The following is a 27,988-nucleotide window of genomic DNA, read 5'->3' as shown; positions in this document are numbered from 1 at the left end:
GCAGTTTCTGGCCAGAGGGGGCGCCAGGGGTGTGGGTACGTGGAAGGTGATCTTGCTTTATTGCTGCAATAGTCTGCTAGCTTCACATAACGGGATTTATTGATCCAAAGCCTCATCGAACATGGTGAGAAGATTGCGGGGGAGGAATCCAGAGCGTGGCCCTTCGGTGTCTATAAATCCTGAGGAGCTGCCACTGGTGTCCGGGGTAACGGCCTTCACGCTGCGTGGAGAATCCTGGCTGATACGACTGATGTTCGGGGTCAAGGTCAATGCCGACCTAGAGAGACAGAATAATTCGATATCTAGTCAGGAGATTATTCCAAAATACTAAACCAATACTGTCCCTCAGTATCTGAAACCCACTATGAGAAACTTATACCTTCCACACCCCCCAAACCAATACCGTCCCTCAGTATCTGGAACCCACCATGAGAAACTGATACCTTCCACACCTCCCAAACCAATACCATCCCTCAGTATCGGGAACTCACCATGAGAAACGGATACCTTCCACACCTCCCAAACCAATACCATCCCTCAGTATCGGGAACTCACCATGAGGAGCACATACCTTCCACACCTCCTAAACCAATACTGTCCCCCTCAGTATCGGGAACTCACCATGAGGAGCACATACCTTCCACACCTAAACCAATACTGTCCCTCAGTATCGGGAACTAACCATGAGGGGCACATACCTTCCACACATCCCAAACCAATACTGTCCCTCAGTATCGGGAACTAACCATGAGGAGCACAAACCAATACCGTCCCTCAGTATCTGGAACCCACTATGAGAAACTTATACCTTCCACACCCCCCAAACCAATACCATCCCTCAGTATCGGGAACTCACCATGAGGAACACAAACCTGCCACACCTCCCAAACCAATACCGTCCCCCTCAGTATCGGGAACTAACTATGGGGAGCACATACCTTCCACACCTCCTAAACCCAATACCATCCCTCAGTATCAGGAACTCACCATGAGGAGTACATACCTTCCACACCTCCCAAACCATTACTGTCCCTCAGTATCGGGAACCCACCATGAGGAGCACCTACCTTCCACACCTCCCAAACAATACCGTCCCTCAGTATCGGGAGCTCACCATAACCAAATACCTTCCACACCACCCAAACCAATACGGTCTCTCAGTATGGGGAACTCACCATGACCACCTCCCAAATCAGTACCATCCCTCAGTACAGGCGATCCCCGGGTTACAAACATCTCCTACTTACAAATGGAGGGAGACAACAGGAAATGAGAGGAAATGTTCCCCCTAGGAAGGGAAATTCACTTCTGGAAGAGTTCTCATTGAAAAAATGTGTCTCCACTGAAGCTTTATCACCAATCCTTAATTCCCCAACAACCCAAAATTTTCAAAATCCAATTATCATAGAGACAGAAAGTGAAATCTTCTTAACAGGGGCACAGACAGCAAAACAAATGTTACAGGGGTGTTAACCCTTCCCTATGCTATCCAAAAAACTTAAAATTATTCTTTAGGCTGGAGCTACACTTAAAACCTGTTCCAACTTACACACAAATTCAACTTAAAAACAAACCTACAGACCCTATCTTGTTTGTAACCCGGGGACCGCCTGTATCAGGTACTCACCATGATGAGCACCTACCTTGCACACCTCCCAAACCACTACCGTCTCTCAGTATTGGCAACTCACCATGACGAGCACCTACCTTCCACACCTCCCAAACCAATACCATCCCTCTCAGTATCAGGAACTCACCATGAGGAGCACATACCTTCCACACCTCCCAAACCAATAACTTCCCTCAGCATCGGGAACTCACCATGACGAGCACATACCTTCCCCACCTCCCAAACCACTACCGTCTCTCAGTATCGGCAACTCACCATGATGAGCACCTACCTTCCACACCTCTCAAACCAATACCATCCCTATCAGTATCGGGCACTCACCATGAGGAGCACATACCTTCCACACCTCCCAAACCAATACTGTCCCTCAGTATCGGGAACTCCCCATGAGAAGCACAAACCTGCCACACCTCCCAAACCTATACCGTCCCCCTCAGTATTGGGAACTCACTATGAGGAGCACATACCTTCCACACATCCCAAACCAATACTGTCCATCAGTATCGGGAACTCACCATGATGAGCACATACCCCATACCTCCCATACCAATACCAATACCGTCCCTCAGTATCGGGAACTCACTAAAACAAGCACATACCTTCCACACCTCCCAAACCAATACTGGGGGAAGGATGATGTGGGAAGGAGTATAGAGAAGATTGATGACGAAGAATAACGTGTAGAGAGTGACGTGGCAAGGGAGTATAGAGGGGAGAGGGTGACGTGGCAAGGGAGTATAGAGGGGAGAGGGTGACGTGGCAAGGGAGTATAGAGGGAAGGTAGTATAGAGGGAAGGAGGACGCGGGAAGGAGTATGGAGGGAAGGAGTATGGAGGGAAGGAGGACGTAGGAAGGTGTATAGAGGGAAGGTGTATAGAGGGAAGGAGTATAGAGGGAAGGAGTATAGAGGGAAGGAGGACGCGGGAAGGAGGACGCGGGAAGGAGGACGCGGGAAGGAGTATGGAGGGAAGGAGGACGCGGGAAGGAGTATGGAGGGAAGGAGGACGCGGGAAGGAGTATGGAGGGAAGGAGGACGTAGGAAGGAGTATGGAGGGAAGGAGGACGCGGGAAGGAGGACGTAGGAAGGAGTATGGAGGGAAGGAGGACGCGGGAAGGAGGACGTAGGAAGGAGTATAGAGGGAAGGAGGACGCGGGAAGGAGTATGGAGGGAAGGAGGACGCGGGAAGGAGGACGTAGGAAGGTGTATAGAGGGAAGGAGGACGCGGGAAGGTGTATAGAGGGAAGGAGGACGCGGGAAGGAGTATAGAGGGAAGGAGGACGCGGGAAGGAGTATAGAGGGAAGGAGGACGCGGGAAGGAGTATAGAGGGAAGGAGGACGCGGGAAGGAGTATAGAGGGAAGGAGGACGCGGGAAGGTGTATAGAGGGAAGGAGGACGCGGGAAGGAGTATAGAGGGAAGGAGGACGCGGGAAGGAGTATAGAGGGAAGGAGGACGCGGGAAGGAGTATAGAGGGAAGGTGTATAGAGGGAAGGAGGACGCGGGAAGGAGTATAGAGGGAAGGAGGACGCGGGAAGGAGTATAGAGGGAAGGAGGACGCGGGAAGGAGTATAGAGGGAAGGAGGACGCGGGAAGGTGTATAGAGGGAAGGAGGACGCGGGAAGGAGTATAGAGGGAAGGAGGACGCGGGAAGGAGTATAGAGGGAAGGAGGACGCGGGAAGGAGTATGGAGGGAAGGAGGACGCGGGATGGAGGGAAGGAGGACGCGGGAAGGAGGACGTAGGAAGGAGTATAGAGGGAAGGAGGACGCGGGAAGGAGTATAGAGGGAAGGAGGACGCGGGAAGGAGTATATAGAGGGAAGAAGGACGCGGGAAGGAGTATAGAGGGAAGGAGTATGGAGGGAAGGAGTATGGAGGGAAGGAGGATGTGGGAAGGAGGATGTGGGAAGGAGAATAGAGGGAAGGAGGACGCGGGAAGGAGTATGGAGGGAAGGAGTATGGAGGGAAGGAGGACGTGGGAAGGAGAATAGAGGGAAGGAGGACGCGGGAAGGAGTATGGAGGGAAGGAGGACGCGGGAAGGAGTATGGAGGGAAGGAGTATCGAACGAGAATGATGTGGAAAGGAGTAGAGATGAAAGATAAAGCACCTACAGAGAAGAGACCAAGAACTTACCTCTTCCTTGTGCTGTAATCGGGAGATTTGTTGCAAGGCGTCGACGTGCTGCCCAGGGACGGCCGTGACATCAGATCTGGAGAATGTCTGAAAAGTAAAAAACGGAAGGGAAATGGAAAAGAGACACAATATGCAAAGATGGATCCAATAACAGCTGGAGGAGGAGGGAGCGGGGCCCCGATGAAAGCAGAGGAGGAGGGAGCGGGGCCCCCGATGAAAGCAGAGGAGGAGGGAGCGGAGCCCCCGATGAAAGCAGAGGAGGAGGGAGCGGAGCCCCCGATGAAAGCAGAGGAGGAGGGAGCGGAGCCCCCGATGAAAGCAGAGGAGGAGGGAGCGGAGCCCCCGATGAAAGCAGAGGAGGAGGGAGCGGGGCCCCCCGATGAAAGTAGAGGAGGAGGGAGCGGGGCCCCCCGATGAAAGTAGAGGAGGAGGGAGCGGGGCCCCCCGATGAAAGTAGAGGAGGAGGGAGCGGGGCCCCCCGATGAAAGCAGAGGAGGAGGGAGCGGGGCCCCCCATGAAAGCAGAGGAGGAGGGAATGAGGGCCCTGATGAAAGCAGAGTAGGAGGGAGCAGGGCCCCAATGACAGCCAAGGAGAGAATGGAGCCCAATGAAAGCTGCTGTAGGTATGTGTACCTCTAAGCAGCTGTCAGGTGGTTTCCCCAGGAATCTCCAGCCTTAGCTGGATCCATCCTTAGGTGGACTGACATGTGAAGATCTAAAATACAGTTGGGCAAAAAAGTATTTAGTCAGCCACCAATTGTGGAAGTTCCCCCACTTAAAAAGATGAGAGAGAGAGAGAGGCCTAGAATTTTCATCATAGGTACACTTCAACTATGAGAGACAAAATGAGAAAAAAAAATCCAGGAAATCACATTGTCTGATTTTTAAAGAATTTATTTGCAAATTATGGTGGAAAAATAAGTATTTGGTCAATAAGAAAAGTTCATCTCAATACTTTGTTATTTACCCTTTGTTGGCAATGACAGAGGTAAAATGTTTTCTGTAAGTCTTCACAAGGTTCTCTCACACTGTTGCTGGTATTTTGGCCCATTCCTCCATGCAGATCCCCTCTAGAGCAGTGATGTTTTGGGGCTGTCGCTGGGCAACACGGACTTTCAGCTCCCTCCAAAGGTTTCCTATGGGGTTGAGATCTGGAGACTGGCTAGGCTACTCCAGGACCTTACAATGCTTCTTACAAAGCCACTCCTTCGTTGCCCGGGCGGTGTGTTTGGTATCATTGTCATGCTGAAAGTCCCAGCCACGTTTCATCTTCAATGTCCTTGCTGATGGAAGGAGGTTTTCACTCAAAATCTCCCAATACATGGCCCCATTCATTCTTTCCTTTGCACGGATCAGTCGTCCTGGTCCCTTTCCAGAAAAAAAATATCCCCTAAGCATGATGTTTCCACCCCCATGCTTCACAGTGGGTATGGTGTTCTTTGGATGCAACTTAGCATTCTTTCTCTTCCAAACACGACGAGTTGAGTTTTTACCAAAAAGTTCTACTTTGGTTTCATCTGACCATATGACATTCTCCCAATCCTCTTCTGGATCATCCAAATGCTCTCTAGCAAACTTCAGAAGGGCCCGGACATGTACTGGCTTAAGCAGGGGGACACTTCTAGCACTGCAGGATTTGAGTCCCTGGCAGCGTAGTGTGTTTCTGATGGTGGCCTTTGTTACATTGGTCCCAGCTCTCTGCAGGTCATTCACTAGGTCCCCCTGTGTGGTTCTGGGATTCTTGTGATCATTTTGACCCCACAAGCTGAGATCTTGCGTGGAGCCCCAGATGGAGGGAGATTATCAGTGGTCTTTTATGTCTTCCATTTTCTAATAATTGCTCCCACAGTTTATTTCTTCAAACCAAGCTGCTTGTCTATTGCAGATTCAGACTTCCCAGCCTGGTGCAGGTCTACAATTTTGTTTCTGGTGTCCTTCGACAGCTCTTTGGTTTTGGCCATAGTGGAGTTTGGAGTGTGACTGAGGTTGTGGACAGGCGTCTTTTATACTGATAACAAGTTTTAAACAGGTGCCATCAATACAGGTAACGAGTGGAGGACAGAGGAGCCTCTTAACCACTTGCCGACCGCCGCACGACTATTTACGTCGGCGGTCAGCCCCTCACAGGCAAAGCGACGTAGGGTTACGTCGCTAGCCTGTGAGGCTCTAGGGAGCGAGCGCGCGCCGCCGGAGGCGTGCTCCCGCCCGGTCACAGACCCCCCCGCACGTGTGCCTGTCAGACCCGATGTCCGCCAGGCACTCGCGATCGTCCGTTACACCGGGAGAAAGGCAGGCGGCTAATGTAAACAAAGCCGTCTGTCATTCTTCCCTGTGTAAGAATGGAGATCATACGGTTCTGCTATGTAGGACCGTTGATCTCTGTTCTTACACCAGTAGCCACATCCAATCATAGTTAGAATCACGCCCCTAGGGACACACTTAACCCCTCCCTCTCAAAAAAAAATGTTAACCCCTTCACTGCCAGTGTCATTTTTGCAGTAACAGTGCAATTATATAGCACTGATTACTGTAGTAATGTCACTGGTAACCCCGAAAGTGTCAAAAATGTCAGTCAAGGGTCCGATCTGTCCGCTGCAATGTCGCAGTACCGCAAAAAAAAAAAACACCAAAAATTACAGAAATCTTTCCCTTAGTTAGTAAACGCAATAGCTTTTGCGCAAACCAATCAAAATACGCTTTTTGCGATTTTTTTTTTTACCAAACATATGTAGCATAAAACAAATTGGTCTAAAATGGAGTGTGACTGAGGTTGTGGACAGGTGTCTTTTATACTGATAACAAGGTCCAACAGGTGCCATTAATACAGGTAAGGAGTGGAGGACAGAGGAGCCTCTTAAAGAAGAAGTTCAGGTCTTTGAGAGCCAGAAATCTTGCTTGTTTGTAGGGGACCAAATACTTATTTTACCAAGGAATTTACCAATTAATTTGTGATTTCCTGGATCCCCCCCCCCATTCTGTCTCTCTTAGTTGAAGTGTACCCATGATGAAAATTACAGGCCTCATCTTTTTAAGTGGGAGAACTTCCACAATTGGGGGCTGACTAAATACTTTTTTGCCCAACTGTATGTGTGGCACTATTATATCCTAGATGGCGTTCGTGATGGAAAAATAAATGTGCGTAAAATCACAAATCAACCATGAATAGTTTATAATTGAAATCAATAACTTATCACCACAAAAATATACAGTGTAACTATATAAATAATAAAACATAGTGCATATGATAAAGTGAGCTACATAATAGTACAACGATACATAATAAAAAGGTACCTGACACTGGTATAAAATAAGTAATAGAAAAGGGAAAAAAAAAAAAAGTCCATGAATTAAAACTCCAAGCCGGCGTGTAGACGTAAATCTTCAATATGTGATCCAAGTGAATGTTGGATAACACTGAATAGATCCACCACCACCATCAAGGAGGCTTACTGGAACAAGTAGACCCAGTTTAGCATACGCCTATTGGGTCAGCAGCAGTGATGTATATACACTTAGTAGGGAAGGGGAGAAGGTGGTTGAAATCTCTCCCACCACTTTCCACTCTGCTCTCCACACACCGGAATGTTCCACATCCACCCATTGAGGGTGGATGTGGAACATTCCAGTGTGCGGAGAGCAGAGTGGAAAGTGGTGGGAGAGATTTCAACCACCTTCTCCCCTTCCCTACTAGGTGTATATACATCACTGCTGCTGACCCAATAGGCGTATGCTAAACTGGGTCTACTTGTTCCAGAAAGCCTCCTTGATGATGATGGTGGCGATGAGGATGGTGGCGATAATGATGATGGTGGTGGGGACGATGATGGTGGTGGTGACGATGATGGTGGTGGTGAAGGTGATGATGATAATTATAATGGTGGTGGTGATGATGATGGTGGTGATAATGATGGTGGTGATGATGATGATGGTGGTGATGATGATGATGATGATGGTGGTGATGATGATGATGATGGTGGTGATAGTGGTGGTGAATCTATTCACAGTGTTATTCCACATTCACTTGGATTGCATATTGAAGATTCAAGTTTACACACCGGCTTGGAGTTTTTAATTTATGGACTTTTTTCCTTTTCTATCACGGTACATTTATTATGTATCATTGTACTATTATGCAGCTCACTTTATCATATGCACTATGTTTTATTATTTGTATAGTTACACTGTATATTTTTGTGGTGATAACAGTTATTGATTTCATCTATCAACTATTCATGGCTGATTTGTGATTTTACGCACATTTATTTTTCCATCACTGGTGCCATCTAGGGTATAATAGTGCCGCACATCTTGTTTTAACCACTTGCCAACCGCCCGCCACAGATATACTGCGGTAGGCTGGCTCGGCTGTACATCACTCCTTAAACGTGGGGGGGGGGGGGGGGGGTGCGCACAGCAATTCGTGAGAGGAGAAGCTGATCTGATTGCCACCGGGCACCCGCGATCGCTCCCCATGGAGACAGAACGTCGCTCTGCTGTTGTAAACACGGCAGACCATTGTTCTGTCAGCAATCAACACAGGGATCCTCCTATTTAGGAACACAGATCTCTATGTTAATTCAATAAGCCCACCCCCCTCACTGTTAGAAAACATCCCCTAGGAATACATTTAACCCTTTGATTGCCCCTGGTAGTAACCCCTTCCCTGCCAGTGTCATTAGTACAGTGTCAGTGCATATTTTTTGCACCGATTACTGTAGTAATGTCACTGGTCCCCCCCAAAACTGTCAAAAAAAGGTCAGTTAGGGGTCCAATCTGTCCACCGCAATGTCGCAGTCTTGCTACAAATCGCTGATCGCCGCCATTACTAGGAATAAAAAAAATAAAATAAAAATGACAAAAATCTTTTCCCTAGCTTGTAGATGTGATAACTTTTGCCCAAACCAATCATCAAAATAAGCTTATTGGGATTTTTTGTTAATCGTAAATATGTAGCAGAATGCAAATTGGCCTAAAATGATGAAAAAAATTGGATTTTTTTTTTTATTGGGATTGTCATATAGCAGAAAGTAAAAAATATTGTTTTTGTTTTTCAGAATTGTCGCTCTTTTTTTGTTTATAGCACAAAAAATAAAAAAAATGATAAAAAAGGTGATCAAATACCACCAAAAGAAATCTCTATTTGTGGGGAAAAAAGACATCAATTTTATTTGGGTAAAGCGTTGCACAACTGCGCAATTGTCCGTTAAAGTAACGCAGTACCGAATCACAAAAAATGGCAAAAAAAAAAAAAAAAAAAGGGGTAAAACCTTCGGGTCCTTAAGTGGTTAATTTTGTATACAGATGTCCTCTGCTGTGCTGGTTGCTCTTTGGTTAAGGTTATCAGCGCTGTATTACTGGGCGTTCTTTATACATGTGAAGATCTAGTCTGGGTTCTGTCCTCCACAGAATTTGGTTCAGGTGATTCTGTCATGTGATAGGACACCAGGGAGGGGTTACTAGCTGGCAGCAGTTGTACTGTGATTGGGTATAGAGCAGGAAGTCACCATAATGTGACATACAGTGCCTTGCGAAAGTATTCGGCCCCCTTGAACTTTTTGACCTTTTGCCACATTTCAGGCTTCAAACAAAGATATAAAACTGTAATTTTTTGTGAAGAATCAACAAGTGGGACGCAATCATGAAGTGGAACGAAATTTATTGGATATTTCAAACTTTTTTAACAAATAAAAAACTGAAAAATTGGGCGTGCAAAACTATTCAGCCCCCTTACTTTCAGTGCAGCAAACTCTCTCCAGAAGTTCATTAAGTTAATACTTTGTAGCGCCACCTTTTGCTGCGATTACAGCTGTAAGTCGCTTGGGGTATGTCTCTATCAGTTTTGCACATCGAGAGACTGAAATTTTTGCCCATTCCTCCTTGCAAAACAGCTGGAGCTCAGTGAGGTTGGATGGAGAGCGTTTGTGAACAGCAGTTTTCAGTTCTTTTCACAGATTCTCGATTGGATTCAGGTATGGACTTTGACTTGGCCATTCTAACACCTGGATATGTTTATTTGTGAACCATTCCATTGTAGATTTTGCTTTATGTTTTGGATCATTGTCTTGTTGGAAGACAAATCTCCGTCCCAGTCTCAGGACTTTTGCAGACTCTATCAGGTTTTCTTCCAGAATGGTCCTGTATTTGGCTCCATCCATCTTCCCATCAATTTTAACCATCTTCCCTGTCCCTGCTGAAGAAAAGCAGGCCCAAACCATGATGCTGCCACCACCATGTTTCACAGTGGGGATGGTGTGTTCAGGGTGATGAGCTGTGTTGCTTTTACGCCAAACATAACCGTGACGAGACCCTTGCTCGCTCTGTCCTCTCTCCCGACACTCCTCTGTTTCTAGTAAGTCAGCTTGCAGATCACGTCTGATGGTTCGGTCAACCAAGGATCCGGGATCCGAACTACAGCTATGTGCCGTCCGGAATCCATTAGAACAAACACCAAGCAAGCTGTATGCAAGTTCAAACAGAAAGACCATTTATTGGAAGAACACAGCACACTTTTATACAGAATTTGGAACATCCTGCCCCCAACAACCGCTTTCCTATTGGTCAATTGTAAAGTACCTGCAGTTCCCATTCTGGTCCTCTCCAGACATGCAAATGAGGGCTCGAAAATGAGTCAGTAGTGATTGGTCAGATAGCTTGACCAGGAAATGCAAATGAGGACTTGAAAATGAGTCAACAGGGATTGGTCAGATAGCTTTGACCAATGCAAGGAGACAGAAGCCCCAGGGGGCAATCAATGTACATAATAGTCAGACACAGAACAATGGTTCCCTAATGAGCCCTCAATACACATTACTCTGTGTCAATACCTCCCTTAGCAGACAACAGGTGCGGTCATTAGCACACCTGACAATAGTTGAATGGGGAGCCACCTTAGACAGTCCGGCTCCTCAGAACTTCCTGGGATGACCATATAAGGAGTGGACTTCCTGCTCAGAAACCTCATGGCAAAGGGAACAATGGACCTTGCTGACAAAAATGAAGCAATTCAACCCCTCACCCATCTGTCCTTAAATTCCAGTGATGGAGAACACCATCAAAATAACGTTTTGCATTGTTGCCAAAAAGTTTGATTTTGGTTTCATCTGAACAGAGCCCCTTCTTCCACATGTTTGGTGTCTCCCAGATGGCTTGTGGCAAACTTTAAACAACACTTTTTATGGATATCTTTAAGAAATGGCTTTCTTCTTGCCACTCTTCCATAAAGGGCAGATTTGTGCAGTATACGACTGATTGTTGTCCTATGGACAGAGTCTCCCACCTCAGCTGTAGATCTCTGCAGTTCATCCAGAGTGATCATGGGCCTCTTGGCTGCATCTCTGATCAGTCTTCTCCTTGTATGAGCTGAAAGTTTAGAGGGACGGCCAGGTCTTCCTAGATTTGCAGTGGTCTGATACTCCTTCCATTTCAATATTATCACTTGCACAGTGCTCCTTGGGATGTTTAAAGCTTGGGAAATCTGTTTGTATCCAAATCCGGCTTTAAACTTCTCCACAACAGTATCTCGGACCTGCCTGGTGTGTTCCTTGTTCTTCATGATGCTCTCTGCGCTTTAAACGGACCTCTGAGACTATCACAGTGCAGGTGCATTTATACAGAGACTTGATTACACACAGGTGGATTCTATTTATCATCATTAGTCATTTAGGTCAACATTGGATCATTCAGAGATCCTCACTGAACTTCTGGAGAGAGTTTGCTGCACTGAAATTAAAGGGGCTGAATAATTTTGCACGCCCAATTTTTCAGTTTTTTATTTGTTAACAAACTTTGAAATATCCAATAAATTTCGTTCCACTTCATGATTGTGTCCCACTTGTTGTTGATTCTTCACAAAAAAATTACAGTTTTATATCTTTATGTTTGAAGCCTGAAATGTGGCAAAAGGTCGCAAAGTTCAAGGGGGCCGAATACTTTTGCAAGGCACTGTATTTACCTGAGAGAGAACTCCGGTCCGTCATAGGGGAGTCTCTGGATGGCAGCAGTTGTACTGCGGGTGGGTATAGAACAGAAAGTCAACATAATGTGACATATTTACCTGAGAGAGAACTCCGGTCCGTCATAGGTCAGTCTCTGGATGATGCCTAGTGGGCTGGGTGGAACCTCAAACACATCTTCCCCAAAGCTGTCATCATCCCACTCACTGGACAGGCTGCTCTCAGCAAGGAGGTTGGGCGAAGGAGAGGAAGGCGGGGATTGTAAAGGAGAGATACCCCTCCCCCGTCGCCACAGCCACATCACTGGGCGCTTCAGGCCTTGGAACACCACTGACATGAGCCACATGAAAAGCTGCAAGGGAGATAGAGAAGAGAAATGAGAGGTACACATGTGAAGGGCAGTCTCCCAATTATAAAGGTGAAAGGCTGAGCCATGGCCTTCTACTCCTGCCAAATTCTATGGATCAGGGGCATCACTTAACATTATTTTGACCTGAAATGAGGGGGTGGCCACAGCTGACTCCTCCTTTAAATCCTTTAAAATACTGCCTCTCAGACTGTGAAAACATTCCATCCATCCAAAGCAAAAACCAATTCACCCATCCCGCTGACCGAACCGACAAACTCCAATGTGCTGGAGATCTTTCAGCAACTATCTCATGTCAGAATCTGGCAAAACTTCTGGGTGTGTCCCTGTCCCCCGCTGGTCCATGCAGTTCCTTCCACTGTCACCTATGGCTTGTCCTGGTCCCCCGTTCCTATCATCTTCCCCTGTGCTGTGTTCTGGTCCAAAAGACAATAAGGTGTGACCACCTTTCTCCTGCGCTTGGTATCCCAGCCCCTCTACCACACTCCTCACGGGACTCACACCTGGCTTCTCAGATGGCTATGGTCTTGCTGCCCAAAACGGACTGGGGTAGTCCACCGATACTAGAAGCAAAGAAAACAAAAAGAGGGCGCACCGACCTAGCGCATTATCCTCAATAACAGGCTTTATTGTGTAACATTAAAAATGGCTACTCACAGACGTAGATGAAAGTAAAGCATATCGAGCTAAACTGCTCAAATGTCCGGGTCAGTCCATAGAATTGTCCATGACCAATGAGATGGCTGACACGTTTCGAGGCCCAGCCTCTTCCTCAGAGCCACCTCTGAGGAAGAGGCTGGGCCTCGAAACGCGTCAGCCATCATCTCATCGGTCATGGTCCTCTCCTCTGGGCCCTGTGTTTCCTATCATTGTTCCCTTGTGGTGTGTCCTGGTCCTCTCCTCTGGGCCCTAGGTTTCCTATCATTGTTCCCTTGTGGTGTCCTGGTCCTCTCCTCTGGGCCCTGTGTTTCCTATCATTGTTCCCCTGTGGTGTCCTGGTCTTCTCCCCTGGGCCCTATGGTTTCTATCATTGTTCCCTTGTGGTGTCCTGGTCCTCTCCTCTGGGCCCTGTGGTTCCTATCATTGTTCCCCTGTGGTGTGTCCTGGTCCTCTCCTCTGGGCCCTGTGGTTCCTATCATTACTCCCCTGTGGTGTGTCCTGTCCTCTGGACACTGTTTTTTTTTCACCCTTTATAGTTCCTTCCATCGTCCTCTAGGCCACTACCATGTCTTGTACCAATGTAGTAGCTGGCAGAAGGTAATTCCAGCACCAGGAGCTGGGGGGGGGGTGTCTCCTTAGTGAATCAGGATTTGGTGGTGCCGGCAGCGGACAGGTAAGAGTGTGCATGGTTTGCAAAGTTAGCCTCTCAATTATTTCCCAACCACTGTCCTGGGATAAGTAAGTACATCTGGAAAGTCCGAAGGGTCAGAGACTTGGAGAACCGAAGCCAGGAGGATCAGCATAACAGTCCAGGAAGTAACATCTGCCTCCGTGTTTCTCTCAGGAAAGCTTTTCCCATAACTAAAATCATATACCCGGTGACGATAGATAGAATGGAGGAGAGGTGGGGCACAGCATGAAGACCTGGTAAGCACAGAGTGATCATACCTGAAAGACAACAAATATTTTGGAAAGTATTTTTTTGGTAGTCAGAGTGACTTTTCTCCATCGCTCAGCTCTACTAATCGCAGGAAGGGAGAGTAGCCAGTCCACAGTGGCACGGCATCGATAATCCGGCTCCAGCATGCCGCCCAGAACCTTCAGGAAATCCGGCGGTAATTCTAGAAAACCGGTAAAATGATAGAATCAATGTACCAGAATTATTCCAGGAGGATGATTGTATTGGTGACTGGGCTGAAAGATTCCTCCTCACTTCCTGGGACCGGTCCCTGGGACAGGATGTGAGGGGGGGCTCCCCAGTGACAGGAAAAGAGGATCCATGTATTCTAACCTGAACACGTGGACCCATCTCTCCTTCCAGTCCAGCCTGGGAACTCACCTGAGGTGAACTCTGTGGGAAGATGACCTCGCCGTAGCTGCTGCCAGCTCTCCCCTCCCTTTGGGAGCTCCATATTGCAGGCGACCTCCAGCAGTGTCATGCCGAGACTAGAAGAATGGAGGACAAAGATAGACACAGTTAGGAGAAAGATTTAGACCATCAACCTCAACCCAATCAATCAATGCCTTCAGGCTGGCAGAGCATGTACACCATCAACCTTAACCCAATCAATGCCTTCAGGCTGGCAGAGCATGTACACCATCAACCTCAACCCAATCAATGCCTTCAGGCTGGCAGAGCATGTACACCATCAACCTCAACCCAATCAATGCCTTCAGGCTGGCAGAGCATGTACACCGTCAACCTCAACCCAATCAATGCCTTCAGGCTGGCAGAGCATGTACACCATCCACCTCAACCCAATCAATGCCTTCAGGCTGGCAGAGCATGTACACCATCCACCTCAACCCAATCAATGCCTTCAGGCTGGCAGAGCATGTACACCATCCACCTCAACCCAATCAATGCCTTCAGGCTGGCAGAGCATGTACACCATCAACCTCAACCCAATCAATGCCTTCAGGCTGGCAGAGCATGTACACCGTCAACCTCAACCCAATCAATGCCTTCAGGCTGGCAGAGCATGTACACCGTCAACCTCAACCCAATCAATGCCTTCAGGCTGGCAGAGCATGTACACCATCAACCTCAACCCAATCAATGCCTTCAGGCTGGCAGAGCATGTACACCATCCACCTCAACCCAATCAATGCCTTCAGGCTGGCAGAGCATGTACACCGTCAACCTCAACCCAATCAATGCCTTCAGGCTGGAGGAACAAACAGTGAGGGGAAAAGGCATTTGACCCCCTGCCGATTTTGTACGTTTGCCCACTAACAAAGAGATGATCAGTCTATAATTTTAATGGTCGGTTTATTTTACCAGTGAGAGACAGAACAAACAAAAATATGCAGAAAACGCAATTAAAAAAAAATAAATAAAATTGATTTGCATTTTAATGAGTGAAATAAGTATTTGATTCCCTATCAATCAGCAAGATTTCTGGCTCCCAGGTGTCTTGTATACAGGTAACAAGCTGAGATTAGGAGGATTCTCTTAAAGGGAGTGCTTCTAATCTCAGCTTGTTACCTGTATAGAAGACTCCTGTCCACAGAATCAATCAGATTCCAATCTCTCCACCATGGCCAAGACCAAAGAGCTGTCCAAGGATGTCAGGGAGAAGATTGGAGACCTACACAAGGCTGAAATGGCTACAAGACCATCGCCAAGCAGCTTGGTGAGAGGGTGACAACAGTTGGTGCGATTTTTCACAAACAGAAGAAACACAAAATAACTGTCAGTCTCCCTCGGTCTGGGGCTCCATGGAAGATCTCACCTCATGGAGGTTCAATGATGATGGAGAACGGTGAGGAATCAGCCCAGAACTACACGGGAGAATCTTCTCAATGATTTCAAGGCAGCTGGGACCACAGTCACCAAGAAAACAATTGGTAATACACTACACCATGAAGGACTGAAATCCTGCAGCACCCGCAAGGTCCCCCTGCTCAGGAAATCACATGGTACAGCCCGTCTGATGTCTGCTAATGAACATCTGAATGATTCAGAGGAGAACTGGGTGAAAGTGTTGTGGTCAGATGAGACCAAAATTGAGCTCTTTGGCATCAACTCAACTCACCATGTTTGGAGGAGGAGGAATGCTGCCTGTGACCCCAAGAACACCATCCCCCACCGTCACACATGGAGGTGGAAACATTATGCCTTTGGGGTGTTTTTCTGCTAAGGGAACAGGACAACTTCCCCGCATCAAAAGGGACGATGGATGGGGCCATGTACCATCTAATCTTGGGTGAGAACCTCCTTCCCCCAGCCAAGGCATTGAAAATGGATTGTGGATGGGTTTTCCAGCATGACAATGACCCAAAACACACGGCCAAGGCAACAAAGGAGTGGCTTAAGAAGAAGCACATTAAGGCCCTGGAGTGGCCTAGTCAGTCTCCAGACCATAATCCCATAGAAAATATGTGGAGGGAGCTGAAGGTTCGAGTTTTCCAAACATCAACCTGGAAACCTTAATGACTTGGAGAGGGTCTGTGCAAACCTGGTGGCCAACTACAAGAAACGTCTGACCTCTGTGATTGCCAACAAGGGTTTCTCCACCAACTAATAAGTCATCTTTTGCAAAGGGTTCAAATAACGGAATTTTTGTAAAATCTTACCTGTAAAATTCCTTTCTCTGAGTCCTCCGACAGTCGCCGCCTCTTCATATTCGTCACATATGGGGGTATTAGACTTTGCTCCGAAGGAGTAGCTAGGCAACAGAATATGTTAACATTAAAGCTTTTAACATATCCCACCCTCAAGGGGTGGTCCCCTCAGTCAATACCCTCCTACTTCCTGCAACCATATCTCAGTTTTAGTGGAATAGCAGTAGAGTATACAACCAAACCCCAAAAGGAGGGGCGGGGGCGGAGACTGTCGGAGGACTCAGAGAAAGGAATTTTACAGGTAAGATTTTACAAAAATTCCGTTTTCTCTTACGTCCTCCGACAGTCGCCGCCTCTTCATATTCGTCACATATGGGGACGTCCCAAAGCAGTGCAAACATGAGGGGTGGGAAACACATCCGCGCCGAAAAGGCAACGCAGTCTCCGCATCAAAGAAAGGAACCTTACCAAAGGAAGGAAACCAGCTGGGCAACAGGAAAAACAAGTGCTCAACAGGAGCAACAACCCAGGAAAAGACAAATAACCAGGGGATAAAAAACTTATCCCAACAGCCAGAGGTCCCCATATAAGGGACCCTAGGGAATTGCCGCACTAAGAACCTTGCGGCCAAAGGAAGCACTGACAAGCTAGACATTAAAACTGAGATATGGTTGCAGGAAGTAGGAGGGTATTGACTGAGGGGACCACCCCTTGAGGGTGGGATATGTTAAAAGCTTTAATGTTAACATATTCTGTTGCCTAGCTACTCCTTCGGAGCAAAGTCTAATACCCCCATATGTGACGAATATGAAGAGGCGGCGACTGTCGGAGGACGTAAGAAACTTATTTTACTCAAAATGGAAATCAATTTATAACTTTTGAAATGCGTTTTCTGGATATTTTTGTTCTTATTCTGTCTCTCACTGGTAAAATAAACCAACCAATAAAATTATAGCCTGATCATTTCTTTGTCAGTGGGCAAAGGAACAAAATCGGCTAGGGTTCAAATACTTTTTTCTTTACATGATCAACCTCCACCCAATCAATGTCCTCTCACTGGAGGAACATATACACCATCAACCTAAACCCAATCAATGTCCTCAGGCTGGAGGAACATATACACCATCGATCTCCATCCAATCAATGTCCTCAGGCTGGAAGAACATATACACCATCAACCTCAACCCAATCAATGTCCTCAGGCTGGAGGAACATATACACCATCGATCTCCATCCAATCAATGTCCTCAGGCTGGAAGAACATATACACCATCAACCTCAACCCAATCAATGTCCTCAGGCTGGAGGAACATATACACCATCAACCTCAACCCAATCAATGTCCTCAGGCTGGAGGAACATATACACATCAACCTCAACCCAATCAATGTCCTCAGGCTGGAGGAACATATACACCATCAACCTCAACCCAATCAATGTCCTCAGGCTGGAAGAACATATACACCATCAACCTCAACCCAATCAATGTCCTCAGGCTGGAGGAACATATACACCATCAACCTCAACCCAATCAATGTCCTCAGGCTGGAGGAACATATACACCATCAACCTCAACCCAATCAATGTCCTCAGGCTGGAAGAACATATACACCATCAACCTCAACCCAATCAATGTCCTCAGGCTGGAAGAACATATACACCATCAATCTAAACCCAATCAATGTCCTCAGGCTGGAGGAACATATACACCATCGATCTCCATCCAATCAATGTCCTCAGGCTGGAGGAACATATACACCATCAACCTCAACCCAATCAATGTCCTCAGGCTGGAAGAACATGTACACCATCAATCTACATCCAATCAATGTCCTCAGGCTGGAGGAACATATACACCATCAACCCAATCAATGTCCTCAGGCTGTCAGGTTTAAGAAACATGGAAACATAAAACTGTAAATTGTATAACCCAACTCCACTTGCTAACTACAGTCCAACAGAACTTCCATCTGATCACATATATCTGTAAATACATTTTATCCCTCGTCCATAGAGGGACACAGGAATTTAGACACAGCAGGGATGCCCAAAAGCAGTCCAACTGAGGGGTGGCCAACAGATAAGGACATATTCAACTATGGACTAGGGACTGCCAGCAACTAAGGACTACATTAGGGAACAACTCCCAAATCTGATCCAGATAAGGAGGAGCCCCCTGCAAGACAGTAGAATAGGTAGACAGGGATGAAAGTAAACCACAACCCTAGAATAGTGCAAGTGAGCACAAAAAGAGCAAAAGAATGAGGAAGACTAAGAATCATCTGACCTGGCCTGGTCCAGTGAAGCATGCACAGCAGTGAAGTGAGGGGAAGGAGCCTCAGCCAAACAGCTAAGAACATTCACCTGATTAATGAAGGGTGCAGAAGGAACTTCCTCAGGAGGCTGTGATCAGCCATGGAAGAAGGACCTATTTTGCAAGGTTATCAGGCCGCATGTAAGGCCCTCGGATGTACCCCATCTCCAACAGGGAGATAGGGTACATCCAAACACTTCCACAATGGTGGAGGAAACACTATAACTGGGGCCATGGTGGAAGTGTCCTGCCTTTAATGATTAAAATGGCAGTGTTTCCTGGGAAAATGGGTGGAGCTATGCTCTCTTCAGGTGCTCTACTGAAAGAAGAGTTGGGAAAAGATTATACATAGTGAGAAGGCTACCTGGGGCCCCTGGAGGAAGTATATAAAGCCTGATTTTTTTTTTACTTACCGTAAAATCCATTTCTCTGATGTTCATTGACGGACACAGCTCCTGTTATTCTTGACCATTGAGTTATACTGCCCCCTACAGAAGTAGGACACTAGGCAGAAAATAATTCTGGCTACACCCACGGGCAGTCCCAGGGTGTATACTCCCTCTCTCTGCTATAGCCTATCAGTTTTGTTGCAAGCAGTGTCCGGAGAATTATAACTCAACAGAGGGGTGGGTGCTGTGTCTGTCAATGAACATCAACCAAATGGATTTTACAGTAAGTCAAAAATCCTATTTTCTCTTTCATTCATTGATGAACACAGCTCCTGTCATTCTTGACCATAGGGACGTCCCAAAGCAGTGTTAAACATGAGGGGTGGAAAAAACCAAAAAAAATTCGGAAGGCTAAACATTAGCCAACTAGGCAACAGGGGCTCAACCAAAACAACTGGAGCTCACCTGAAAAAAGTACTATACAGCCTCAAAGAGGACCAGATCCTCAAACAGCAGCCTGCAAAACCTTGCAGCCAAAAGGAAGCATCTGCAAATGCCGACACATGCACTTTATAAAACTTTCTAAAAAAGTGTGCACAGACAACCAGGTGGCTGCCTTGCAAACCTGCGTCACTGACGCTTGATGACATAAGGGCCCAGGAGGCACTAAGCACCCTAGTAGAGTGCGCCTTAACAGGGAAAGGAGGAACCTGACCCCTGATGGAATAGGCCTGAACTACCGTCTGTCTGATCCATCCGCAAATGGTCGCAGAGGAAGCGGACAACCCTCTACGAGGTCCATCCGTGAGCACAAATAGAGAGTCTGACTTCCTGAAAAACTTCATAGCTGCCAGGTACACCCTAATTGCTGGGACCACATCCAAAGCATGCAAGGCAATTTCCTTTGGATGTTTAGGCCTGGGACACAGAGAAGGCAACACAATGTCTTCATTCAAATGAAAGTCAGAGACCACCTTAGGAGGGAATGACGGACAGGGGCCAAGCACCACCTTATCCTTGTGAATCACCAGGTAAGGTGAACGACAGGATAACGCCGCCAGTTCTGACACCCTGCAGAAAAAAGTGATAGCCACCAAAAAGGCCACTTTCTGGGACAGCGTAAGCAGTGGAATCTCCCGAATAATTTCAAAGGGAGGCTTCTGTAGAGCTGAAAGCACCGAATTAAGATCCCAAGGCGGCAACGGAGCCCGTACTGGAGGAATCAAATGTCGTGCCCCCTGAAGAAAAGTACGCACCAGGGAGTGTGTTGGGAAAAGACCGCCAAGGCCGATACCTGGCCCTTGATGGTATTTAAGGCCAAATTCTGTTCAGCCCCCCCATTGAAGAAAGGTTAAGGTCCGGGCCACCGAGAAGGAGCGATAATGAACCCCAAAAGACTCACACTACGCATTGTACATCTTCCACGTACAATGGTATATATTCCTAGAAGTAGATTTCCTAGCTTTCAACAGGGTAGGAATCACAGACTCAGATAAACCTCTATCCTTCAGCACCTGGTGTTCAACAGCCAAGCCATCAAAACCAGTGACTGTAAAACAGGATGGAATATTGGTCCTTGGGATAGCAGATCCAGCCTGAGACAAAGCTTCCAAGAAACGTCGGCTACCAACTGCAATAAAACGGCATACCAGGCCCGGCAAGGCCAGTCCAGAGCCACTAAGATGACCAGAATCCCTTCTGCCTCAATCCTGCGTAGGAGTCTGGGCAGAAGATTGAGGAGGGAAGGCGTAGATCAGATGACACTGACCCCACGGGCCACCAGCACACCTGTGGCATCTGCTAGAGGATCGCTTGACCGAGCCACAAACCTATACACCTTTCTGTTGACCTGAGACACCAACAGATCCACCTCGGTGGTGACCCACTGGAGACACAGCTGATGAAACACCTCTGGATGAAGGGACTTCTCCCCTTGGTCCAATGCCTGCAAACTGAGGTAATCAGTCTGCCAATTTGCCAGCTACCTCTAGAGCAGCCAGGGCACTTCTTATGCCCCCTTGGTGATTGACAAAAGCCACAGCTGTGGCATTGTCCGATTGAATGCACACTGGGCATCCCTGAAGAAAATTCATCCAATGATCCAGACACAGTCTGATCACTCAGAGTTCCAGGACATTGATCGGTAGTCTAGACTCCAGCGTCCAGATCCCCTGAGCAGAATGCTTGCCGAGGACACCTCCCCAGCCGGACAGGCTGGCATCCATGGGGACCACTGTCCAATACAAGGGGAGGAAGAATTTTCCCAGCCGAAGCGTCGGAGAGCAAAGCCACCATATCAGGGACTCAGTTCCCTTGTTCCCTGACTCAGCCGAATCTGATTGTCCAATGGAACTGTGCAAACAGAACCACCTCGAAGGTAGATACCATCAGGCGCAGCACCCGCATGCAAGTCCGGAGGGATGACAATTTGTTAGACAGCAGGAGGCAATTATGCAGCCTGAAATTTCTGGAGTTTGTCTAGAGGAAGGAGCACTCTGGCTAAGGCCGAGTCCAGAGTCAGGCCCAAATAGTTCAGCTTTGTGGACGGAACAAGAGCAGACTTCTGAGAATTCAGAATCTGGCCTAACTCCAGCAGAGTTCATATTGTGATCTCCGGGTTCTCCACCAGAGCAGAGGGAGACTCCGCTCGCAGAAGGAGATCGTCCAAGTAGCCCAGTACCGTGATCCCCTGTTGGCGTAGCAAGGCTAGCACCGGAGCCAACACTTTTGTGAAGACCCGAGGAGCAGAGGCGAGACCAAAGGGTAATGCCACAAACTGATAATGCTCCTCTCCCACATCAAAGCAGGGAAAACGCTGGTGACTGGCACATATTGGAATGTGAAGATAGGCATCCTTGATATCCCCAACGCAGGGATGCCACCACCGTTCAAATGGACTCCATTCTGAACTTCTGTACCCGCACAAAGCAGTTGAGCGCCTTGAGGTCCAGGATTGGACGTACTTTTTCTTCCTTCCTGGGGACTGTAAACAGGTTTGAGTAAAAACCCTGAAAACTTCAGAAGTTGGAACCGGGACAATCACCCCTTGAAGGAACGGGTCTTGTACTGCCTCAAACAGGCCCTGTAAGCGGTCTGTGGACAGGCGGAGGTTGGAAGGAAAGAACCTTGCAGGGGGACAAGAGTGAAACTCGATCTTGTAACCGGACCAAAAATACATTGTGGACGCACCCGTCTTGCACCAGGGAGGTCCACGGGTCTGGAAACCAGCGAAGACTTCCCCCAACCCCCGATACGGGTGAGGGCGCACCTTCATGCAGAAGGAGCCTTGTCCACGAGTCTGGAGAAGCAGCTCTCGGCTTGCCAGCCCAGGTTCGTTTGGATCCACCAGAGGAGGCCCTGAAAGGCTTTGAGCCCTAGTCAGTCGACCCTGAGGGATGAAAAAGAAAAACTTATGAGCCAAGAAGGAAGGTCCACTTAGTAGCCTGCGGAAGAAAGGTACTCTTCTCCCCTGTAAGACCTTTAATGATGTCATCCAGGGTAGCTTCAAACAGACAATCTCCTTGAAAGGGAAGATCAGTCAAGGCCTTTTTATAAGTCTGGTCTGCAGACCAGCATTTGAGTGAAAAGACACGCTGAATGACCACCGCCAAAATGGAGAGGCGAGCCATCAGGGGAGCCCCATCCAAAGAGGCATCACAGATAAACTGCAGCCCCTGGACCAGCTGGTCCGCTAGCTCAGCAAAGGTAGGAGGAAGTTGTTCTCTCTCCAGGTCATGGCGTAGGAGCTTAGCCCACTCGGTCAAAGTTTGCGACACTAGGGCAAAGGCAAATACCGGCCTCATTGCGGAACCAGCTTGAGCATCTCACGCACAGATACAATCAATGCATCTACCAGCGCCTTTCCATGAGCAGTTGCAGACATGGAGGAATCATCCACACTATCAAGAGGATTCCAGGCGCGTGGTCACAGATCTAGCAGGGTGACCCACATCCGTGGCAGCCGAATCAGATTCAGGGTCAGATGAGACAGATGTGGCAGGGGAAGGCGGGGCGGGGTGGGGGGGGTGGGGGTTGGGGTTTTGCTAGCCCGACGCCCACAAGCCGCCTCCACGCAGGACACAAGGGACTCCGAGACCGCCGTCAGTGCATGGATAGATGGTTGGGACCTGGAGGGGATCAGGTGAGCGAAACGTGCTGCAAAGACTCCATGAGTCACCAGGGGGACCCCACACAAAAAGGAGCACACTGCTAAGGGACAACCCCCACCATGCTGGCAGCACCAGCCGGTCGCCAAGCACAAAGCGATCCTCAGCAGAGAGGGAGAGGACCCCACCAGACTCGCCACCCCCACCTGCAACCACCAGGAGAATCTGCACTACTCATGCAGGGATCAGGAAGCTAAATGATCCAGGAGTCAGCACCAGGGGATAAGGAAGGGCTCCCACTGCCAAAATCGCCACCCACAGGGCTCCACTGTCATGGCTGCCGAGATCGGCAATGCAAACCACAAGAAAATGGCCACCAGACTACACAAACATGGCTACTGTGTATAGAAATACACAAGGCTACAACAAAATGGCAGTGCCACAAGGCCTACAGGGACCCAGAACTGGGAGACCAGGCCTCGGGACAGAATCAGGCAGGATGGGGGGCCCTGGCAGGAGCCCCCACCACGTAGTACAATCCCCCCCGTCAATCAATCGTCCGGTTGCCGGCAGCTCACCCATCGCCAGTTAGCGCCCTGCCCCCAGCCCAGGAAAGTGGCCAGACCAACCAAAAAAATATACATCCCCAGCATGTGGGGTGGGGGAGTGCAGGATGAGGGACTTGGCAAGGGAGGGTGCCTGCAGGAAGGAGAGGAACCCGGGGATCTGACCATCTCAAGGAGGGGCCCGCGTCCACACTAAACCCCTCCAGGGGTAGAGGGGGGACAGCTACTCACCCTACCAGGAACCAGGTGGCCACCGCTCCTGACAGATCATCCTCTTTATCGAAATGGGGGGCTGTAGGCCAGGAGGAACGTTGCGACTCAGGCCGAGGCCAGGACGTATGCAACCTCGTGAGGATTTAACTGGCAGGCCATACCCTGTCCAGTGGGGGTATTTCGTGACCGACCTAGCGCGGAGCTGAGGCCCACGCTCGCTGGCCAGACTGGGGTGACCACTGGATCTAGATTATCCAGCCTGTCGCCCAGCCTGGCAGTAGATAGTAGATCTTACAGGAAAAATCCAGGGGGAAAAAATTTCTATCTAAAAAATGTTGCCAGGACCAAAGATTTCAGCAAGGAACTAGGCCCTTACTCCTGACTAGACAGAATAAAACTGAGTGAATATAGCAGAGAGGGAGTATACCCCCTGGGACTGCCCATTGGTGTAGCCAGAATTATTTTCTGCCTAGTGTCCTACTCCTGTAGGTGTCAGTATAACCCAATTGTCAAGAATGACAGGAGCTGCGTCCATCAATGACGAAAGAGAAAGAAGACTTTGTTTCAGAAAAGGCCTCCAAACTTCTAGGATACCAATAAAAAAAAAAAAAACTGAGGCATGCTAGGTAGAGGAGGGGTTATACAAGGCTGGCTTACAACTTTTCTGTTTGCCAGTGTCCCATCTGCCTGTAGGCAGCAGTATAACCCGGCTATCTGTATTCCTGTGTCACCCAATGAACGATGGACTGTTTAGCTGTTTAAGCGTGCCAAATACTTTATAGTATAAATCCACATTCCCCTCACCTAAACACGTCCGCTGCTTTGGTGAACACCCCATCCAGCAGCTCAGGAGCCATATACCGAGGGTCCCCCTCCTGTGCATCCTCGTTTCCATCCAATTCCACCATCAGCCCAAAGTCCCCCAACTTGTAGAGCCCAGAGAAAGAGATGAAGACGTTGGCTGGTTTGATGTCCAGATGCAGCAGGTTTCGGTCGTGGAGATGTTTCAGCCCCCGCAGGAGGTCGCATGCGATGTCCCACACTTGTCGGGAAGGTAAAGGAGCGCCAAAATCCTCAGAACGCTGCTGCAGGCTGCCCATGCAGAGCTCCGTCTGTAGATACAACATGCGTTTCTCCTCCCAGGCTCGCACAAAGCGCAGGCAGTTGGGGTGCTCTCCGACGCGTTCGTGTTTTCTCACTTCTTCCAGTTTGCGTTGGCGGTCAGACTCGCCCCGGAACGGAGATACCGAGCGCTTCACGGCATAAAGACATCCGTCCTCGTGACTTCGCACCTTCAAGAGACTCAGAGTTACAACGATTTACAAGGCGAGAAGAAGGTTTCTAGAATTCTACTAAAATAAAGACAATGTGTAGATTTATTAGGTCATAGTAGGGAACTTCTGAGCTTTGGCGGCAGCTGGCACAGCACAGGCTGCCAATATCTGGCTCCAGGCTGGCAACTATACGAGATGTTTGCTCTGCCCTGGAGTCAGGTATGGGCCAGCACTGAATCCTCGGCTATCCTGATAGGCTCACTTTAGAACAAGCCTGTCCAGTGCCTACCGCCATGTCGTTTGCCTCCACCATTGCTCACTGTCACGATTCAACCACGCCCACTAGCTAACCGAGACGTGGTGAATCGTGACTGGGGAGTAGAAGGGGATAACGGAATAAAGAAAATTCCTACTAAGTAATAAGATTGGCTGTGACACTTTCACAGCCTGCACTGCCTTCGGTCACCACTAGAGGGAGACTCCACTCCAATCCAGCTGGCTGACCACACATAGGCAGATACAAATCTTACATACAATCTGGTGCACTCTAATGGTGGGGGAGCAGTCTAGCAATTACCACACACTACTAGGATTCCTCCAGCTATCCTATAAGCCAGAACCCCTGTGCTAATCACTCTTCCCACTGTCCCCACCCCCACACACCACAAACGATAGCCTGCCACCACCCAACAGTTTGTCCGCAAACTGGTCTGCTGGGACACCACACACACGCAGATCTCTGTCTGGTGTACAATCTGCATGCAATCTGCCAACATACAGTGCAATTGCATACAGATTGGCATGTAGCGTAGATGAAGCAATTTGGGCAGCTTAGTACACAGAAGTCACTTATTAATTTTAAAATTGAATTTCACGAAAGTGGGCAGTGCATAAAAAATATATACAAAGCAAAAGCAGTTACAATAATACAAAAGATAAAAAGACACACAATTGGCAATTTGCTATGAAAATAAAAAGGAATAAAACTGAAATAAACTTTACCAAAGCTTAGCTCGTTGGCAGAAGCATGCCGGAAATCATGCCGGAACTCCCCAGTTCAGAACTGGCTTCAAGGAAGAACAATGTGCAAATCCCAGATTCCCAATTTATTGGAATATTGATGTGGGCTGGACTTTAGCCTTTGGCCAATCCCCCCCCAGGGCGTGTCCCCTGCTCAGCCCACACGATGTTCTGTGTTCTGAACTGACCAGAGTTGAATTGGCCCAGAACGGCGCTGACCGCTGGGTCAGGAATAGTTCTGACACCAGCACATCGGTCTGATCGCGACAGTATCAAACACTGCCTGCCGCAATCAGGAGCCGTATAACGGCTTTGTGCAATTCTCCAGGTCCCCACCCATGCCACAGACACAGATTTATATATACTTGCAGCCCCACACGTGAGCCACAAGAAGGAATTATTTTCATCTCTCTGCCACTAATATTTTAACTTTTATGAGAGATAAAATGCATTCCTTTGATCTGATGGTATCACTCCATACTTGCAGACTGTTGTGAGCCTTCCACCGCCCCCTGCTGATTTCCACAGCCAAAATGACTAGCAGTCTTCTTTTGAAGCATCCCGGAAGGTGACAGCTTTTGTCCATTCGTATGAGAGGCTTTATTGGCATGTAGGTGTCAACTCTATCCCAGAGAGCAGCTCGGTCCTTTCAATGCTAATAAAAGGACATATTGACTGATACTATATGATATACTTAATAATTCAAAATGACACTACATCCACAATTCACTATATATTTCTACAGATCACTCACTTCATATTTCGCTAACGCAAAGCTATTCTATATCTGATATTTATGTTACACTCACCTTATAGACTTCTCCGAAGGAGCCCCGGCCCAGTTTGCAGATGCTCTGGAAGCACTGCTTAAAGAAGGTTTCTCCCTTGCTGTGGTCATACAGCTGGCTGTCGGGGGCCTTGGGTTGGGGGCTGCGGAAGGACACACTCTGGGGACGAGGCTGGCTCCATGATCGCGGCTTGTTGGGGAAGAGTCGGGTGATGGAGGCCACTCTCTTGACCGGAGGACATGGTGGGAGGGTGTAGCAGAGCGAACGGCCCCTCTTCTTCAGTGAGAAGCTCTCTTCTGCCTGGTGGAAGTAGGCCGGGACCGGGATAGGAGTGCGGCTGAGAGGATGCTCGTCCATCTCATCTCTGGGTAAAGGCATGATTTACCGCCGCTGCCAGGGAGGGGAACTCGTGGTTGGAGAAGGGAATCTGTCAGAAAAGATGAAACAAAGATGTTAGGAGACATGCGTGACATGCGGTCCCTTCCTTCACCTATACCCCCTGCCTGGCACTATGTACACCTCAGGTTGATGAGATGACCCATGTCACCTTACGACAAAATATGGCTGAAATGTTCAGGAACCTCCAGCCCTGGTGTCAGGGATATCAGTAACACTGGTCCGCTGCTGGCTGGGATCCTAGTAAGGCCCAATGTGCCACCGGAGAAAAGGTGGTACTAATCAACCTCGGGGGAGTGCTTCTCTATGGTGCTCGTCAACCTCGGGGGGCAGTGCTTCTCTATGGTGCTCGTCAACCTCGGGGGGCAGTGCTTCTCTATGGTGCTCGTCAACCTCGGGGGGCAGTGCTTCTCTATGGTGCTTGTCAACCTCGGGGGGCAGTGCTTCTCTATGGTGCTCATCAACCTCGGGCCAGTGCTTCTCTATGGTGCTCGTCAACCTCGGGGGGCAGTGCTTCTCTATGGTGCTCGTCAACCTCGGGCCAGTGCTTCTCTATGGTGCTCATCAACCTCGGGCCAGTGCTTCTCTATGGTGCTCGTCAACCTCGGGGGGCAG

At 48.5% G+C, this 27,988-nt stretch overlaps 1 protein-coding gene across 1 annotated transcript; it reads right to left on the bottom strand.

The window, feature by feature from the left end:
- Positions 1 to 27,404, bottom strand: PKMYT1 (protein kinase, membrane associated tyrosine/threonine 1). The gene is made up of 7 exons (XM_082259941.1): positions 26,999 to 27,404; positions 24,700 to 25,187; positions 14,080 to 14,186; positions 13,689 to 13,861; positions 11,815 to 12,065; positions 3,762 to 3,848; positions 1 to 277 (listed from the first exon to the last, which is right to left on the bottom strand). The coding sequence occupies exons 1-7, from the start codon at positions 27,353 to 27,355 to the stop codon at positions 97 to 99; spliced, it is 1,644 nt and encodes a 547-aa protein (XP_082116067.1). The 5' UTR covers positions 27,356 to 27,404; the 3' UTR covers positions 1 to 96.
- Between the last annotated feature and the right edge of the window lie 584 nt (positions 27,405 to 27,988).

Source organism: Pelophylax lessonae, assembly GCF_965119305.1.
Source record: "Pelophylax lessonae genome assembly, chromosome: 6".
Taxonomy (NCBI): Eukaryota; Metazoa; Chordata; class Amphibia; order Anura; family Ranidae; genus Pelophylax; species Pelophylax lessonae.
The sequence above is the reverse complement of the archived record's forward strand: the minus strand, read 5'-3'. Positions and strand labels throughout refer to the sequence as shown.